Source organism: Fukomys damarensis, unplaced genomic scaffold (assembly GCF_012274545.1).
Source record: "Fukomys damarensis isolate Sample0158 unplaced genomic scaffold, DMR_v1.0_HiC HiC_scaffold_19, whole genome shotgun sequence".
Classification (NCBI taxonomy): Eukaryota; Metazoa; Chordata; class Mammalia; order Rodentia; family Bathyergidae; genus Fukomys; species Fukomys damarensis.
Genome location: NW_022900931.1, coordinates 60683523 through 60702203, shown reverse-complemented (window position 1 = coordinate 60702203; position 18681 = coordinate 60683523). Strand labels below are relative to the sequence as shown.

The 18681-nt window shown below is 54.3% G+C and overlaps 2 protein-coding genes across 3 annotated transcripts in view; one reads left to right on the top strand and one right to left on the bottom strand.

The window, feature by feature from the left end:
* The window catches only part of Megf8 (multiple EGF like domains 8), a 41637-nt gene extending 31505 nt beyond the window's left edge, over nucleotides 1-10132 (top strand). Inside the window, 8 exon segments of the mRNA XM_033765815.1 lie at nucleotides 3898-4105; nucleotides 4270-4429; nucleotides 4613-4805; nucleotides 5452-5622; nucleotides 5809-5939; nucleotides 6696-6828; nucleotides 7382-7731; nucleotides 7733-10132. Of these exon segments, the coding sequence (XP_033621706.1) occupies nucleotides 3898-4105; nucleotides 4270-4429; nucleotides 4613-4805; nucleotides 5452-5622; nucleotides 5809-5939; nucleotides 6696-6828; nucleotides 7382-7731; nucleotides 7733-8645 (2259 nt within the window). The 3' untranslated portion in view covers nucleotides 8646-10132.
* Nucleotides 10133-15301: 5169 nt separating this feature from the next.
* Cnfn (cornifelin) lies at nucleotides 15302-17426 on the bottom strand. 2 transcript variants are annotated; one of them, XM_010623322.2, is made up of 4 exons: nucleotides 17266-17426; nucleotides 15970-16080; nucleotides 15590-15726; nucleotides 15302-15498 (listed from the first exon to the last, which is right to left on the bottom strand). In XM_010623322.2, the coding sequence occupies exons 2-4, from the start codon at nucleotides 16076-16078 to the stop codon at nucleotides 15409-15411; spliced, it is 336 nt and encodes a 111-aa protein (XP_010621624.1). In that variant the 5' UTR covers nucleotides 16079-16080; nucleotides 17266-17426; the 3' UTR covers nucleotides 15302-15408. The 2 variants fall into 2 exon arrangements, with proteins under 2 accessions (XP_010621624.1, XP_010621623.1); XM_010623321.1 differs by lacking the exon at nucleotides 17266-17426 and adding an exon at nucleotides 16531-16685.
* Between the last annotated feature and the right edge of the window lie 1255 nt (nucleotides 17427-18681).

Below are 18681 nucleotides of genomic sequence, written 5' to 3'. Positions count from 1 at the left end.
CCCCTCCCCTCCTCTCTCTCTCATATCTCCGTCTCTTTCTCTCTCTCTCTCTCAGTGGTACTAGGAATTGAACCTAAGGCCATTGCACTAAGCTACACCCCAGCCTCCCTATTTTTATTTTGAATCAGGGTCTTAGTAAGTCACTAAATTGCCCAAGTTAGGCCTGAACTTGTGATCTGTGAGTGCTGGGATTACAAGTGTGTGCCGCCGTACCGGTTCTTTCCATGACTTAATGCCGTATCTCCTTAATCTCCTTTTTCTGTTTCCTTCTCTATCTCTCTCTCCCTGCATTAATAACTCTTGGCGTGAAACCAGACAACCCTGAAGCTCTTTTTATTAAAATACCGTAGGGTATTGGATGACATCTGAGAATAGGAAGTGCTGCTGCTTCTCCGCTCCTGGTCCTGTAGCCTGTAACGTCAGTGGTTCTCCACACAGCTGGATCCTTTGGTTTTCCTTGGCTTCATCAGCACACAGGGCCTCAAGTGACAGCCTTGACCCTCATTCATTTACCTTTCTAATTTCACAGTCCTCTCTGTCATCAGCTCACATTCTCAAGGAGGGGCTGTGACCGAGTTCGTGAGTCAGGTGTCCGGCCTCGGCCCAGTGAGACGTGCTGGGGAGGCTTAGGAATGTGTAGTTCAGACGCGGCAGGGCAGGCCAGGGCCTTGTCTGTCTGTGGTTGGAGAGCGTTGTTGGAGGTGCACCATGTGTCTAGGACAGTCTGCCCTTAGAGTGCACAAACACATCCCCTCCATTTCCCGAAAATCTGTTTGAAAGATGCATCTGTGTAGCATGATTCAGCTACCCTTGTGGCGAATGAAGGCATTTCATTCACATTCCTCTGGCACATCTGCAAGGAAGTGGGTCTCGGTCCCAGTGCTGTGTACTCTCAGACATGCCTGCTGTCCCCGCACGGCCCGCTCACCGGGACACAGCGGTGCAGAGAAAACAGGACAGTTGCCATTAGAGCTTCTGTGTTAAGAGTAACTATACAAAGAAACCAACAGTACTTCCCGCGTGTTCCAGCCCGGGAGGGCAGGGCATAGGGGAGCATAGGCACGTGGAGCTGAAGCCCCACCGGCAGCCGCATGGTGGCTCCTTTCCCTTGTGATCCAAATCTCTGGCTCCCCGCTCAGCTGGACCCAGTTTGAATCTAGCCTCAGTACTTCCTGGCTGTTTGACTTTAGGTGCTGGGAGGGCCAATCTGGCCATCCCCAGTTGCACCCACTGGGAGGATTCCCAGTCCCCACATTGTGAGATACTCCCAGGGGATCCCTGTAAGGGTTCTCCAGGGCTTTGAAGTGTAGCAGTAGGGCAGAGTCCCCCATGGTGTGGATCTGCAGAAGCAGGGGCCTCTTGCCAGGGATGTAGTTCAGTGGCGCTGTGCCTACCCGGTAAGTGCAAGGTCCTGAGTTATCCCCAAGGTACTGCAAAAAAAAAAAAAAAAAAAAGGCAGAGGCCTCTCATCTCCAAGCCTAGCGTCTTTCTGGCATTATAAGTCCTCCCTGACTATTCTTAAAGACATTTCCATCGTTTGTCTTTCTGGGGACTCCTGGGACCAGAAGGCAACCCCAGAGCACCAGTTGGCACGTGCAACTCTTCCAGGACCTCTGCCTCCTAGGGTCATGTGCCTGAAGGGCCTGGGAAGCTCGCAAGATTAGTTACTGGCCAGGAAGGAGGCAGGAGGGTGTGGTGGGGGCACAGCCTGCCCACAGGGGCCACATAGCACAAAGTTGATAGTGCTTGTGAAATCTGAGGGGACTTTTGCCAGATCATCTGACTTCTGTGAAATCTAGCTTGAAAGTATTGACTTGGATTTTTTTTTTTTTTGGAGACAAAAATCTCGCTATGTAGCCCCAGCTGGCTTCGAACTCGCAGTGATCCTCCTTGCCTCAGTCTCCCAAGTGCTAGGATTACAGGCCTGTGCCACCATGCTGGCTTCCTTTTTTTATTATTATTACTATTATTTTATTTTTTTATCATTGAGTTTATTGGTATTTTTAAGGTATATAGTACAGTTACATTCATTATTGGGATCTTGTACCTTTACATGACAGGACTTGGTGGCTTCCTATTTTTTTAAAGATAGGGTCTTGTTCTGTAATCCAGGCTGGCCTTGAATGTGCAGTCCTCTTGCTGCAGCCTCCTGAGGCTGGGATAACAGACACAGCTGGCTTGAATGTTTTAAAAATATCAACACACAGCTGGGCATGGTAGCGCATGCCTGTAATCCCAGTACTCAGGAGGCTGAGGCAGGAGGATCACAGCAAGTTTGAGACCAGCCTGGGCTACATAGTGAGTTCTAGGGCAGTCTTAACTACATAGTGAGACCCTGTCTCCAAAAAATAAATACACACACACACACACACACACACACACACACACACATAAAATCACCCCACAGACCAAATGTAAAAGTTGTGCAGGTTAGACATTATGGTTTGACTCAAGGGTTCCAGATTTGAACCATCTGGCATTGTTCTTTGTGATGCCTTTGACCTTAGAAACGGGACAAGCAACCCAGTGCTGTCCTCACTGGCCTGCCTTCTTCCCTCCTCTGCCTCCTTCCCTCAAACAAATTCATTTGAACACCTTATTTGGCTGCTTTGCTGAGCTGTCGGGTATGTAAGCAGATAAGCTGGGGTCCTGCTCTCAGAAATTGGGGTCATGTGTCTTTTCCAGGAACACAGGAAGTAAAGTTTATTGTGTTGGGTGTCATTGCATTTACTACTAGGCAGGTCACAGCAGAAGGTGCTGTGCAACACTGAGGACTCAGGGCACTCTGCCCCTTCCCATACACATTACCGCACCACCTGCCAGGGGTGCACTGACTTTAGATCTGGAAGCCCAGCCTGGCAGTTTTGTTTTAAAACAGAAAAGAAGGGCTACACATGTAGCTCAGTAGTAGAGCGCTAGCCTAGCATGCAAAAGGCCCTGGGGTTGATCCCTAGCACTGCATAAAAATAAAACAGGAAAAGGAACACAGAATTTATTACACGCCTAAGGCATGGGAATATTAGACTCCTTGGCAAGTTCAGCAAGGCTCAGCTCATGGCCAGCCTAACCCTCTGTGGCTTCAGACCTCCAGCCTTAGCAGTTGGGGTTTTCTATTTCAGGACTGCATGGATGATTTGCTTTTTATTAAGTGCTTTTGAGCAGCTGACCCAGATGAATCTCTTCCCTCTACTGTATTTAAGGCCAGAGCAGTAAATAAAATGCTCTTACACTCTGAGGTAAGGTCCCGAGGGTCTGGGACCTCATTGTGCATATATGGTCTGGGTCCAAACACAGAAATGGTGGCTTTTGTGTTGCTGCCTGTTCCCTCACCCAGGACTCCTCAGCTTCCCAGCCTGGGGTGGGGGCAGTCTTTTTCCCAGCGGCAGAGCCTTTAGCGGTAGGAAACAGGAGTGCCCTGAGCTGGAGAGAAAGTACAACCAGTCAAGTGCACACCTAACCTAGCATGCTTAATTAAGGTCCTGGGTTCCAACCCCAGCACCAATAAAGGTGGTATAGCTGGGTCTCACGGGCTGGAGATGGTGGCCAAACAGCTGCCCCTCACTTCTGCCTTCGGTTCAGGTCTCACGTCTTCCCCTCTGCGTACCTGCTCCTTTCCTGTCCTTCCTTGTCCTCTGCATTTGCTTGTCACTTGTTCATCCAAACATCCCTCCTGCCCAGGTCTGTGTGATCTTCCCACTTCTAGGACCTCCTTGGCTTCCAGTCCTGATGCCTAGTTACAAAGGCTGGAGAGGGAGGCCAGGGTGGCCCAGCTGGTGTCCTGGGCTGGCTGTGCTTGGGAGGGCAGGGCCCTCAGGGGAGTGCAGCCTGGGGAGAGCTCCACAACCTGATGTTTGACGGCTCCCTCTCCTTGTCTCCCCACCACTTCCCTTCCCACAGTGCCTGAGCCCCTCCTACCTGCCTCTTCGTTGTATGGCTGGAGGCTGTGGGCGGCTCCTCCGGGGACCTGAGAGCTGCTCTCTGGGCTGTGCTCAGGCGACACAGTGTGCCCTGTGCCTGCGGCGCCCCCACTGCGGCTGGTGTGCCTGGGGGAGCCAGGATGGGGGTGGCCACTGCATGGAAGGTGGACTCAGCGGCCCCCGTGATGGTGAGAAGGATTTGGAGTGGCAAGGGGGCTGGCTGGGGTATGATGCAGAGAGTGCAAGGCCCTGCTGGTTGTGTCTCAAATCTATAGCTCAGAAGCAGGGGCACCTGGGTGGCTGGGGCAGGCGGTGCAGAAGCACCCAGGTGAAGCCCTGAATCTCGGGCCAGGGTTGACCTGTGGGCGTCCTGGGGCGTCCTGGGCCTTCCTGTCCTGCCCCCCTGAGGACGAATGTGCAAATGGGCACCACGACTGCAATGAGACCCAGAACTGCCACGACCAGCCCCATGGCTACGAGTGCAGCTGCAAGACAGGCTACACCATGGACAAGTGAGGCTGTGGGTGGGCAGGGGGAACCACACGGGGCTGGGAGGGAGCCCTTGAGGAGCAGTAAGGGTAAGGTCTGAGCAGCGCATGGGGGAGTCCAAGGCATGAAGGCGGTGGGATGGATCAGGAAGGGGAAGGTGAGCTCTGGCTCCAGCCATGGCTCCTGACCCCCACTCCACCCCACAGTGTGACAGGCCTGTGCCGCCCTGTGTGTGCCCAGGGCTGTGTGAATGGCTCCTGTGTGGAGCCTGACCACTGCCGCTGCCACTTCGGCTTTGTGGGCCGCAACTGTTCCACAGAGTGTCGCTGCAATCGTCATAGTGAGTGTGCTGGCGTGGGAGCCCGAGACCACTGCCTGCTGTGCCGCAACCACACCAAGGTGGGTGGCCCTAGGCCTCAGACCCCTGATTTGGGACCTAGGCCTTTGTTTGCCTTCAGCCTGTCCTCTGGCATGGTTTTCTTTTGTTTGCTGTGGTGCTGGGGATCAGACCCAGGGCGTCCCATATGGTAGGCAATGCTCTACCACTGAACTACATCCTCAGCCCTTCTCATTCTGAGTCCTCATAAGCTGAGGGCAGGGAAGCAGTAGCAGAGTCTGGCCTAGGAAGGTGTGAGAAGCCTCTGGGGGAACTGCAGTAGGGGACAGATTATGGGCTGGGGCAGGAAGGCAAGTGTGGCAGGAAGGGCTTTTTTTTAGAACTGGGTATCACCAAACCCAGGGCCCTCACATGGAGCTACATTCCCAACCTTTATTTTTTATTTTGAGACAGAGTCTTGCTAAGTTGCCCAGGCAGGTTGGACTTGAATTTGTGATCTTCTTGCTTCAGCCTCCCAAAACAGCTGGGGTTACAGATGTGCACCAGCACACCTGATTGTAAAGGGGGTTTTGAGCTCAAGATTTAGGGCAAGTGAAGGTGGGGCTGAGCACAGATAGGTAGGGATGGTCCATACCAAGTTCCAGTCCCTCATGTCCCCCTGCCCTGTGATTCTCCAACCCTTCTGACCACTCTGACCTGGGTTCCCAGGGCAGCCACTGTGAGCAGTGCCTCCCACTGTTTGTGGGTTCAGCCGTGGGGGGCGGGACCTGCCGGCCCTGCCACGCTTTCTGTCGTGGCAATAGCCACGTCTGCGTCTCCAGGAAGGAGCTTGAAATGGCCAGGAGGGAGCCTGAAAATTACTCACTGGATCCAGAGGAGGTGAAAGGCTGGGGGCTGGACTTCTAGGTTTGAGGGAAGAGGCTGGGTGTGGACCCCTAGGTCTGAGGGAGGGCTGGGTCCTGGGTTCTTGGGTCTAAGGGAGGAGGCTGGGCCTGGACTCTTCGAGTCTGAGGGAGGAGGGGATGGCCCATGCCTTTTTGTGAACACTTGTCCTTCCTTGGTCAGATTGAAAACTGGGTGACCGAGGGTCCTAGTGAAGATGAAGCCGTTTGTGTGAACTGCCAGAATAACAGCTATGGGGATAAATGCGAGAGCTGCCTCCATGGCTATTTCCTCCTGGATGGGAAGTGCACCAAGTGAGCGCAAGGGCTGGGACCCTCACTCTTTTCAATGGGAATAGCTCTTGAGCCAGACTCTCCTCCCCAGTCTTCTGTCAGAGAGGGTAAAGTGTCCAGGGACCCCAGGCCAGGGCAGAGGAGAGGGAATGAGCTGGGCTCGGACGAGAGACACCCTCCATCAGAGGCCCTCACTGAGGCGCAGGCTACAGAGCAGCCCAGTGGAGACAGACTGGCAAGAACAGAGGGCTTCTGAGGGAGGAGGCCTTGAAACAACCCCCAGCTCCATGCCTGTCCTCCTGAATGTTTGGGTGGCTCAGGCCAGTTCAAGTTAGGTTCCAATCCTGACTGCCACTTAATGGTTCTATGGCCTTGAGCAATTGGTTTGACCTCTGTGAGTCTCAGGTCATGTGTATTAGTCGGCTTTACACAGTGTCTGACATCTACAATTTAAAGGAAGAAAAGTTGAATTTAGCTCACAATTTCCGAGGATTCAGTCCGTGGTCAGCCAGCTCCAAGGCAGAAACATCTGGTGGAAAACATGGCAGGGTAAAGACACTTAGTTCATGGAGGCCAGGAAGTGGAGCAGGGGGACAGAGCCAGAGAGGGAAGGCTGGGGACCAGATATACAGGTCACATCTCCGTGACCCACCCAGACACACCTAGAAGTATGCCCCACCAATCCCATTGCTGGCTCTCAAGGCACTCAAGTTGACCGTTAGGCCCAGCCAGCTCATCACAAGAGCTCCATAACCCAGTCTTCTTCCCCACCCTCAGATGCCAGTGTAACGGTCACGCGGACACCTGTAACGAGCAGGATGGGACGGGCTGCCCATGTCAGAACAACACAGAGACAGGCACATGCCAGGGCAGCTCCCCTAATGACCGCCGAGACTGCTACAAGTATCAGGTACGACCGGAGAAGGGGGAGCTCTGGGCCAAGGTGTCCACACCCTCAAAGGGGCAAAACCAACAACATGCTCTGAATCTGTGCTGTTGGATCAAGGTCAACCTATTAGGCTATTCCTGACTCTCAGTCAGTTTCTGGCTCTGGGCATTGAAGTCAAAGACCCTGGAAGGGGAGCTCTCAGACTGATGTAGAAAGTCTCCATTGCAGATAGTCACCAACTTGAAGGGTGTCAGTGCCAGAAAACCCAGCTCATGTTAACTTAAGACAAAAAGACAGTGTATTGATTCTCAGAACTGAGGTCTGGGGTCTGTCCTCCGGAATGACTGAATCCAGGTGGACCTCAGAGTGCCATAGTCCCTGGGGGTGACACCAGGGACAGCAGTGCTGGCATGTCAGGTTCCAGTGGTATCCACGCTGTGGCGGGGACACCCTGGGGGAGTGGCCAGGGCACAGGTGACGGCCTAGGGCAGTGACTTACCATCGGGCACAGCTGTTCTCTTTGGCCTGCCTGAGCTCAGCCTTGATGCTTCCTCCACCCCTGCCCTGCCTGCAGTGCGCCAAATGCCGGGAGTCGTTCCATGGGAGCCCGCTGGGCGGCCAGCAGTGCTACCGGCTCATCTCAGTGGAGCAGGAGTGCTGCCTGGACCCCACCTCCCAGACCAACTGCTTCCACGAGCCCAAACGCCGGGCCCTGGGCCCTGGCCGCACTGTCCTCTTCGGTGTGCAGCCCAAGTTCACCAACGTGGACATACGCCTGACACTGGACGTGACCTTCGGTGCTGTGGACCTCTACGTCTCCACCTCCTATGACACCTTCGTGGTCCGCGTGGCCCCTGACACTGGCATCCACACTGTACACATCCAGCCACCCCCACCCCCGCCCCCAAAAAAAAATGCTGACGGTTCCCCGGGTGGCTGGGGACCCAGGAGGACCAGGAGCTGGAAGTGGGCCTGGCATACCCCCGGAGCCGCGGGTACGGGAGGTATGGCCCCGGGGCCTGATTACCTACGTGACCGTGACAGAGCCATCTGCGGTACTCGTGGTCCGAGGAGTGCGGGACAGGCTGGTCATCACCTACCCACATGAGCACCATGCCCTCAAGTCCAGCCGCTTCTACCTGCTGCTGCTGGGTGTGGGCGACCCAAGTGGGCCCGGTGCCAACGGCTCAGCCGACTCGCAGGGCCTGCTGTTCTTCCGTCAGGACCAGGCCCACATCGACCTGTTTGTCTTCTTCTCTGTGTTCTTCTCCTGCTTCTTCCTCTTCCTCTCTCTCTGTGTGCTCCTCTGGAAGGCCAAGCAGGCACTGGACCAGCGGCAGGAGCAGCGCCGGCACCTGCAGGAGATGACCAAGATGGCCAGCCGGCCGTTTGCCAAGGTCACCGTCTGCTTCCCACCGGACCCCACCGCCCCAACCCCTGCCTGGAAGCCAGCAGGACTCCCACCACCTGCCTTCCGCCGCTCGGAGCCTTTCCTGGCACCCCTGCTGCTGACGGGGGCCGGTGGACCCTGGGGACCCATGGGAGGGGGCTGCTGCCCGCCGGCCATCCCTGCCACCACTGCAGGCCTTCGAGCTGGGCCCATCACCCTCGAGCCCACAGAAGATGGCATGGCTGGTGTGGCCACACTGCTGCTCCAGCTGCCTGGCGGGCCCCACGCACCCAATGGAGCCTGCCTGGGGTCAGCCCTTGTCACACTGCGACACAGGCTGCATGAGTACTGTGGGGGTGGTGGGGGTGCGGGGGGGAGTGGACACGGGGCAGGTGCAGGCCGGAAGGGACTCTTGAGCCAGGACAACCTCACCAGCATGTCCCTCTGACCTGCCGAGTGTCCTCAGCCACAGCAGCCAAGTCACTTGATGGGGCCACTCTGTACCGGGGACACCGGACACTGACTCCTCAGAGACCGCTGGCTTCCTTCCCCCAGGGCTCCCCTTTGTTCTGCATTCAGCAACTATTTATTGAATTCTACTTTGCGCCAGGCACTGTTGTAGGCACAGAGCAAAGCAGGAAGTGAGGGGGAATTCTCTGATCTCATGGGACTTAGGGTCTAGTGAAAGGAGACAGTCTGTACACATACAAAAAATGCTGGGTAGTTTCAGAGAAGGAAAAGTTGCGAGACCTCAGCAGGACATGGCGGTAGAGGATGGTGGGGTGAAGTCAACTGTGCATTCTGAGAAGCTATATTGAGGAAGAAAGGAACTATCCATGGGAAGAGCACTGGGAAATGAATTCCAAGCAGATGGACCTGCAGGGCAAAGGTCCTGAGATGGGAACCAGCTTGTTTATTGGAAGAACCAGAAAATGATTGTGAAGCCAGATCAAGTATGAGGACATGAGGTTGGGGACAGTCAGGACCTTCTGCACCCTGGGTAGGGGTTTTGGTTTTTCTCCCAAGGGCATTGAGAAGCTATTGGATGGTTTTGTGGGGCAGAGTGGCAGGGTCTGTGCCTGTTTAGACACGGTGTGGGGAGTGGGGCGCAGGGGCCAGGAGGACAAGGGACAACTGGGCTGGATCAGGGTGACGGCATTGAGGAGAGTCAGGCTCAGACGCAGGATGAGTGTGGAAGATGTGGTGTGGGTAAGGATGCCAGGGTGACCCGAATGCTACGGCCTCCACTGACGGGGCTGTTCATTGAAGTGGGTAGGCGGGCCTGGGACGATGAGCATCCAGGCTTGGTTTTTCTTCAGTCAGGTCCAGCTGGCAGTTGGAGTTGAGTGCAGGAAATCGGTAGTCCTGGTGAGGGTGGCGGCTGAGAAGGGACAGTGACTGTCGAGCAGTGAACAACAGCAGGAAGCTGCCGCTGCCACCCCTGGGCTCAAGGACCAAGCTCAGTAGTGGCACTGCGTGGCCTTAGAATCGGTTACCCAGCAAACCAGGAGCAACAAGGGAGCCTTAGAAGAGGGGAAACTTCTGCCTGAGATGTCCCCCGGGGAGGGGGGCGTTGGTGGGGGGTGCTGAAGTTGAAGAGGGAATGGTAGGGTCGTTACCACAGCTCTCTTCCAGGCAGGGTTGCCTTGATGACTAAGGGCCACCCCACCCAAGCCTCCTCCTAGGACTTTCGAGCTCCTCCCACTTGAGGACCCCTTCCAGTCCTAGCTGTCTTCCTTAATTTGGGACCCTCCCAACACTACAGTCCCCAGCTGTTGTTTTGGTTCCGGGGGAGGGGGCTGGGCCCTTTATCTTCCCCTCATTGGGGGCCCCTGTCTGAGAGGCCCCCCCAATATGTGCATGTCAGAGGCAGCTGGGACTGTGTTGGAAGAGGGGAGCGACTGAACAAATAAAGGGGAAGACCCAAGTGTCTGATCATGATCTGCATTCTGGAGAGGAATGAACGGGCCTGGGCATTGGCTGTCTGAACCAGCACCTTAGCTGGTGACTGGGTTGTGAGGGGTGGGCCTGAAAGAAGCTCTTGATCCTCCGAAGGGCTGAGTGGAATTGGTACAGTGGCGCACACCCTGTAATCCCAGTACTCTGGGAAGGCAGGAGGATTGCAAGTTTGAACTCAATCTGGACAACTGGATGAGACTCCGTCTCAAAGGCCTGCGAATATAGCTTAGTGTGAATGCCCTGTACCTAGGAGAAGCAGCGGCTTGGGGGCAGGGTTGGCATAGAGATGCCTTTCTTTTCCTAAGTCTCTGCCATAGGGACATCCCAGTTTGGCTCAGGAGGAAAGGCAGACTCCCGTGGTTCTGAGCACAGGTTTTGTACTGGACCTTGATGTGAGACTGGAAGAGTTCAAACCAAACATTGTGGAAACTGAGACACTGCCCTAACGTGATGAGGTTTCTCTGGCTCAAGTATACTCTCAAGGTCAAAACCAGAGGCCTTATGAGAACCTTCCTATCTCCCCATCTTCTGGACAAGTGGAGGCCCAGATATGGAGGCAGGTAGGAGCCGGAGACCTCTGTCCTTCAGCCTCCACTCAGCTGAGCGTCTTGCTGGGAGTGCTCAGTGGGACACCTGTACAACGCAGCCCCCAAGCGCAAGCCGGTTGCTTCGGTGATCTGTCAAGTGCATGACACTGGTGGCAGGTATGTGAGTCTGCAGCGTGGCCTGTGAATGACAGTATTTTCAGACTTTGTGGATGGCTTAGGGAATTTTCAGAGATTACTTTGACCACGTAGGAGTTTTGCCATTAGGAATGGACAGTAGCGCCTACCTTCCAAGATGTGACTATGCACTTGACACTTACTGAACTCCATGTGCTAAATGTTGAATTTTATTGGATCTTTCCAACACTGGTATTTAGGTGGGGGTCACATGATGGCCATTTTGCAGAGGAGAGGCAACATTTAGTTGTCAAGTCACCACTACCACTGGCACCAAAACAGGACTATTGTGCTTCAACTCCTTAGATGAGGTTTGGCAGTCTCCCTGTGACTTGACTTTCCTAAGAGCATTTGTGCTGTGAGCAGGCCTTTTCTGTGGGACACAGAGCCACTCTGCGTTTGACTCCTGTTCCTGACCTGTGCGTGCCCCTGCACAAATGGCACATGGCCTATGTCCATCCTTTGTCCACATCACCTTCTCAGTTCTTGATTCTCCCTGGGTGCACCGGAATGCAAGAGGCTCATGGTGGGTGAAAGCCTGGCACAGGATGCCAGAGGCCTGGCTTTTAACTGTGTGTGTCTGCCAATGCCCGGGGGTTTCAGGCAAGGGGGCATTTTACCTAGGTCTGTAGCCCTCCAGGCACTTAATCTTGCCAAACATCCCTGGAAGTCTTGTTCCCCATTTTGTGCATATGGAAGCCAATCTCTTGCCTATGAACTCGGGGCTAACTAGGAGCAAATCAGATTCTGAGAAGCCTGAACCCCTGTTGCCCCGACATCATCTCCAAAGTCATTTTTCTAAGACTGTGTCGTGTGGTTGGGATCAGCTGCAGCAGGCCCCACAGTGTTCCAGGTACTGAGTGCATAGCAGTGGGCAAGTTCTCTGCCCTCATGGAGCTAATAAACCAGTGGGATGCCTGCTCATAAGTAAATGATGCAGTATATTAGAAGGTGACCAGAAAGGGCACTTGACACTTGCTATTTGATGTAAGGCAGGAAGGGAAAGGCCTGTCTCACAAGAGGATGTGAGAGAGGGAGGGACTCACACAACACCTAAGGGAAGAGCTGAGGGAACAGCCGGGGCGAAGGCCCTGAGGTAGAAGTGTGCCTAGCATTTTAGAGAAGACAGATTCATGTGGTTGGAGCAGAGGGAGGCAGGAGAAGACAGGACTCAAACAGGGTCACAGAGGGAGTAAGAGCCAGATCCTGCAAGTCCTTGGGCCACAGTGAGGACTCTTTCTCCTCTCAGGGAATGGAGCCATGGGAGGATTCTGAGCACGGAAGGCACGTGACCTGACTGAGGACTTCAGAGGAGTCCTCTGTGCAGAAGCCTAGCAAGGGAGCCACTATGCTCCAAGTTGAGAGAGGAGAGAGGGGCAGCAAGGTGGGGAGCAGTGGTTAGAGACTGGATATGTCCCGAGGTAGAGCCAACAGACTGGGTGCTGGGTGAGGGAGGTACTGGCTGAACAACAGGAAGGATGGAGCTTGTAGCTTCCTGAGATGGGAAGAATGTGGAGGAAGAGGGATGGAGGATCAGGAGCAGGGTTTGGGACATGTTACATCCGAGGAAGTTCCTGGGTGCTCCAAGTGAAGATGTCATTCAGTGGTGGGATGCAGCAGGAGGGTAACAGCAAGTAATACTAACACTATATTAATACTGGGGTAGTTCTATTACAAATAATCTAATACTAATATTAGCAATGGCAGTTTTTTTAGCTCACACTTTGATCTGTCCCATTGCCTGCTCTCATAGTAGCCTTTTTTTGTTGTTTTTTGGTACCAGGGATTGAACTCGGAACCTTGCAAGGCAGGCGGCGGCACCACTGAGCTAAATCCTTAGCCCAGTAGCTTTTTGATATATTAGAGATTCTTACCCTGAGCAGAAAAAAACAGGCTCAGAAAGGGTTATAAGTTGACAAAGATAACACAGTAAGTGGCAAAGTTTTCAGATTGGATCCCAAGTCCTAAACATTCTCTAATCTGCCAGTTGCTTTGAAGTAAATGTTATCATGCAAAACTTGGTTCACACAGCACAACGGCACCCAGTTTGTCAAGAGGCGCATCAAAGCCAGATGTGAAGCTGCAGGCCCATGACCAGAGCACTTTGGGAGGCTGAGGTAGGAGGATCGGAAATTCAAGCCAAGCCCTGGGCAATTGAACAACTTAGTGACTTAGCAAGACCTCCCTCTAAAAAAAATAAAGGGTTGGCGATATAGCTCAGTACGAAGGTCCTAAATTCAATCCCCATTACCTCCCCTACATCCCCCAAAGAGGTAAGTTGGTGGTACACATAGAACTTTATTACAGTGAGCTGGCAGATCAGATAGTAGACCTAGAGGGCCAGCATCTTAAAGGACCATCCTACCAGGACGCCGATTCAGGAGTGGTTTATATAGGAGATGGGTGATTGGCCTCTCACAGGTGGAGGTTGTGGTCACATGCTGCACATCTGATTTGCGGGGGGCAGTTCTGGGGATTGAATCCAGGACCTCATGCATGCTAGGCAAGCACTTTATCAGTAGGCTACATTGCTATTCTCTTTTTTGGTACATTTTAGGTATACAATATGATGACATTTGTCATTGGGAATCTGTATTTTTACATGATATATCTTTTTTTTTTTTTTTTTTTTTTAGTACTGGGGATCAAATTCAGGTCCTTTTGCTTGCAAGGCAGGTGGCAGAACCACTGAGCTAAATCCCTGGTCCATGATATATCTTTTTTCTGGTACTGGGATTGAACTTGGGACCTTGCGCTTGTGAAGCAGGTGGCTGCACCCCTGAGCTAAATTCCTGGCCCTACATGATATATCTTGGTTCTTATTTTTTTTCCTCCATTTCCCTACCCTCCCATCATCCCCTCCATCCTTCCCTATTTACAGACTTTGTTTCCATTTTTTTCCTTTTATCATATTCCTACCCCATCTACTTCCCCTTCCCCTTTGGAACTAGTCTTCCTATTTCACATTACCTATTATACATTTTAATCCTTATTTACACTTTCAGTTTCTTATACCAGAGACTGCAATGTCTTTTTCTTTTTTCTTTTTTTTTTGGTACCAGGGATCAAACTCGGGACCGTGTGCTTGCGAGGCAGGCAGCAGCACCAACCACTGAGCTAAATCCACAGCCCTACAATGTCTATTCTTAAGGCTCAGTGTCATAAAGAGAGGTGAATGAACTGGAAACCCCTTCAGAATTCATTTCAGCTCCAGAGACCCTTAAGCTTGACAGTTCTTTGCTTTGGCAATTCAAGCCTGTAAGAAGTATGTGAAGGCCAAAAAAGTCCATAGGTACTGAATGAGCAGGGGAGAGCATTCCTAATTTTTTTTTTCTTTGAATTTGAGTGCCCAGACTCTGCTAATGTAATGGTGTAACATGGGCCCATGTCTCCCAAAGTTGAAGAACAGAGTAGAGGACAAAGGAGGTAGACAGGGTAAGAAGAGAGGAATAGGGCCCAGGATTTAGTTCGGTGGTGCCACCACCTGCCTCAAGGTGCAAGGTCCTGAGTCCGATCCCCCCCCAAAAAAAAGGAGAGAGAGAGGAATAGTTCCCAAGTGTTGTGGGTTCCCACAGTGACTCTTTGTCTAGAAGTTTTTATATAAAAACATGACCTAGGCTGAGACCACTCCAAGTCAAATTAAGGTCAACCTTTAAGACTAAGACAAGCTTACTTAAACTAGAAATGGACCTATGAGGAGATGAGGCACATAGCAAGCGTATGTCTGTGGTTACCTCTTGGTTTCTATCCTACCCAAGTGGTGGTTCATTAAAAGAACAAGGAAGTGAGGTCCAGCACATGAGAGGCTGAGGCAGAAGGATTGCTATGAATTTGATGCCAGCCTGGGCTGCACAGCGAGTTCAAGGCCAGCCTGAACTACATAAGGAGACCCTGTCTCAAAACAACAACAAAACAAAGACAAAAAACAAAGCAGGAAGGAGAAAACATTACCCAGATAGGTAGGAGCAGAAATTGTCATAGCAGGCATCCATCACCTTGCTTGATACCTCGCTTTTTACAACCCTGGACTTAACTGCCCACTGGGTTCTTGTTAGCTCTTGACCTCTGGCTTCTGCTTGCCTGACCAAGGCCTGGTCATCCTGATTCTATCTTGGACCCAGTGCCTCTCTAGTTGCCTAACTGGCCTGTCTCCCTTTCTGGTTTCACTTATTTTCACGTTGGGGATCTGCAGCTAAGCACAGTGGTTTTATTGGTTAGGTGAGGACAGCTGGGCTTAGAGAGGGACGACGCACCAAAGCCAAAGTCCTTACACAGCCGTCCGTCTCCAATGCCCAACTCTTCCATCCACATCTGGCCATTTCTCTTGTGTCCCCACCTCCATCACCAAACCTCCCTCTCCGCCCAGATTCCTGGGCCAAAAAGGATGTAGGCGGGCTGGGTTTTCAGGTTTTTATTGTGGGTGTATTTTTGGCAGTGGGAGCTGGGCGGCAGACTCTCCGGGAAGGGGCCAGAGGAGGCCAGGCCCAGGCGTGACAGTGGAAGGAGGAGGAAGGCGGAGCGGGAACGTCTCTACCCTCGGATCTTCAGCTCCCGCGCCATCTGACAGAGGGCGCAGGGCAGACAAAAGGTGAGGGCCGCCCAGTCGTGCCCGACGGAGCCCTGGAGGGTGGGAGAGAGAGGTCAGAAGCGCTGCTGGCGCCCCCGGAGTCGGGTCCCCAGTGCCCTGCTCCCGCGTCCGGCCGGCGCGCACCTGGATGTTGTAGCGCTCGCGCATGCCGGTGCGCAGGGAGTGCAGGCCGCCGGGCAGATAGGGCGTGCAGCAGCACTCGCCGAAGTCGTCGGAGATGCGGCAGGCGAGGCACAGGGGAGCGAAAGTGCCACACAGACCTGGGCGGGCCGAAGACACAGCTCAGGGGCGAGGCCGGCGGGCGTCCGCTCAGCCCGAGGAGTTGAGGGTCCCAGAGGGGACTGGGGTCCGAGGAGGGGAGGCTTAGCGTTGGAAGAGGGAGTTGGCATCCCCAGGACAGTTGAGGGTGCGAGGGGGAGTCCAGAGCTGGAAGCTATGAGGTCCCCAGAGCGAGCTGGCAGGCGCGGTGAGCGGCCCTCCCCTCCCGCCTCCCGGGCACTCACAGACGGGCATGTCGTTGCAGCAGTCAGTGAGACCCGTGTGCCAGTCACTGAGCTGCGACTGGTAGCAGGTGTTGGCGCACTGGGGCTGAGTGGTCACTGGGTAGGACATGGCTGCGGATGGGGAGAGGGGTCAGCAGACAGTCTAGCTGGACCTCCTGGGCCCCCTTCCCCTGCCACCCTTCCCTCTGCCGGGCAGTCTAGGCGGGGCCACCAGGCCGCCCGTGGAGGGGACACCACTGCGCCGCCCTGTCCCTTCTGCCACATGTGAGCATCGACACCCTGGTCTGTCCCTTTTGCCTGCTGCCTCCTGCACATTTGGTTGAGATGGCCTGGGGTGGGTGGGGTGGGGGCTCCTGCAGGTCTGAGGAAGAGTGGGCACTGCCTCTGGGCAGGGCTTGGACATGCCACCTCCTCCACCACATCTGAGTCTGGGCTCCAGCATCTCGGGGACCTCTGGGGTGGAAGCAGCTGCCATTTGTCTTCAAAGCCAGGATGCCCAGGGGAGGGAGGCAGTCAGGTTCCAGGTACTGGGAGGGTTGCAGGTCCATCCAGTGGTCCCACCTTTGCCTTTCACGTTGTCGTGCATCTCAAACTGCATTTTCCTGGCCTCAAGGAGGCAGTGGTGTGGATGCAGAGGTGGCTGCAGCAACGGCGTTGAGGTCTGTCCGAGGGACACTGGATACTGGGCAGGTGAGGGCCAGGGACTAGGGCACTGGGGGGTGGGCACTCAGGGGGAAGGGAGCTGGGGAGAAGGAGGCCAAGTCAGCCTGTTGGCTGGGAGAGACATGGAATCAGGGATGGGTAAGTGGGGCGAGGAACTCGCCCATGTCTTTACAGCTGCCCGACAGACCCCAGAGGACCCTCCTCATACCAGAGACAGAGCTGCACAGAGACAGAGAACATCAGGCAGAGGCAGGGACAAGGGGAGAAGAGCTCTGAGCCAGGGGCCCATAGAGATGCTGTCAGTGACGCTCACATGCCTTGCATCCTCTGCAAGTCCCTGTCACAGAGGGACCCTGAGGCTCCATGAAGCGAACAGAGAAGCCCAACCCTGATGGCCCAGACCAAGGTGAGTGGAAGAGGAGATGCTGACCCCCAGAGTCCAGACTCAACTTAGTGCCGCTCAGGTTGAAAAACAAAACAGGGCCGTTGAGAAAGACAGACATCCAGGGAGACAGACATCCCAGAGATCCATGAAAGGAGATGCGAGCAGAGTGAGATGGTAGCAGAACAAAGGAGACGTGCCCAGCCTCGGAGAGCACTGGGCTGCGGGAGGGAGGGAAGGGCCACTCCTACCTGCAGGCTGAAGACTCAGCGACGGAGACGGAGCTGTAGGTGGCACGGGCACTGAGTTCTCAGTCCCAGGCCGGGAGCTTCTTATATGGGCAGTGCCACGCAGCCCTGGGTGGGGCTCTGACAGAGGTGCCCAGGGAGCCAAGCCGGTCCGGCTGACCCTCTCCCCCCCACCGGCCTTTCCAGCCCTGCCTCTCCATTCCCCACCCCCATCACTTCCCGGGCTGCCTCACCGCCTAGGACCGAGGAAATAGTGTGGGTGTGTGGGGGAAGGAAAGGGGAGGCGGCTGGGTCCTCTTCAGGACCCAAAGAGACAGAGACACAGATGGAGAGGGATGGGGGACGGAGACCGAAGGGATTTGAGGAAGCGGTGAGAGAGGAGGGAGTGAGAGAGAAAACTCAGAGTGTTGGAGAGAAACAGGAAAGCAGAAAGATGGAGAAAGGTACGGGGACAGAGAGGGATAAATAAGTGGGACTAATAACAAAAAGGGAAATTAGGGTTCTGAGAGGAGAGGCTCTGGGATGGACCGGTGGAGGAGGGCAGCAGAGCAGAGGGTAAGGGAGGGCAGAGGAAGGGGTTGATGGGGACAAAAAGGCCAGGTGGGTTGCAGAGTGCAGAGGGGGCTGCCCCGGAAAAGTTCCCTCTCTCCATGCTTAGTGACTTCACTTCCTGGGGAGAAGAGGGCTTAATGTTGTCACTTCCCCAGAAGAGGAGGATTGTCCTCTCTTTGAGGCCAAGAGATGAAGCAAGACACTGTACTTTAGGCAGTGATTCTTGCCGGGACCAAAGCCGATCATCACACCTCACCTCAACTCCAAACTGGAAGTGAGGATGCTGCCTGCTGAAGTGGAATTGAAACACACGGATACGGCTCTAGTCACATCCGAAGTCCTAAAGGCGCAGAAGACTGGGGCTGGGGGGCCTCGAGCCCTACTTCTGAAGGAGAAGGAAGCTCGAGCCTAGACCCCTGGGTCTTAGGGACCTGGACTTCGGGGTCTTAGGAAGGATTATTGAGGCCTGGACCCCTGAGTGTGAGGGAAGTGTGGCTGGGCCTGCACTCCCGGGTCGGGGAGGTGGGGAGCGAGTGAGGAGGCCCCAGAGGGAAGAAGGAACTGGAGTCTGCACCCCTCAGTTTGAAGGAGGGACATTGAGCCTGGACCCATGGGTCTCATCTCCTTACACTATCCTGCGTGTTCCTGGGTAGGTAGAGGTCCCTGGGCGCCAGAGCTGAAGGCTGGATTCCTGAGTTGCTGAGGTCTCCCCTCAACAAGCTTGACAGGGTTGGAGGTGACTCAATGAGGGGAAGCGGTGTTCGAGCTGGGTGAGGTTTCCAGTGCGGGTGTTACCTCAGAAATGTAGGAGGCACCAGAAAGTCAGGGTGTCACCTGTAGCGAAGGTGCTGTCATCACCTCACAATG

Bases quoted from the DNA above. Each gene is read 5' to 3' on its own strand.
- Cnfn (XM_010623321.1), bottom strand. From the start codon at position 16,567: ATGCAGTTTGAGATGCACGACAACGTGAAAGGCAAAG. The intron at 16,081-16,530 runs GTGGGACCACTG...CCCCATCCGCAG, and splicing joins CGACAACGTGAAAGGCAAAG to CCATGTCCTACCCAGTGACC. The intron at 15,727-15,969 runs GTGAGTGCCCGG...CGGCCCGCCCAG, and splicing joins CTGCAACGACATGCCCGTCT to GTCTGTGTGGCACTTTCGCT.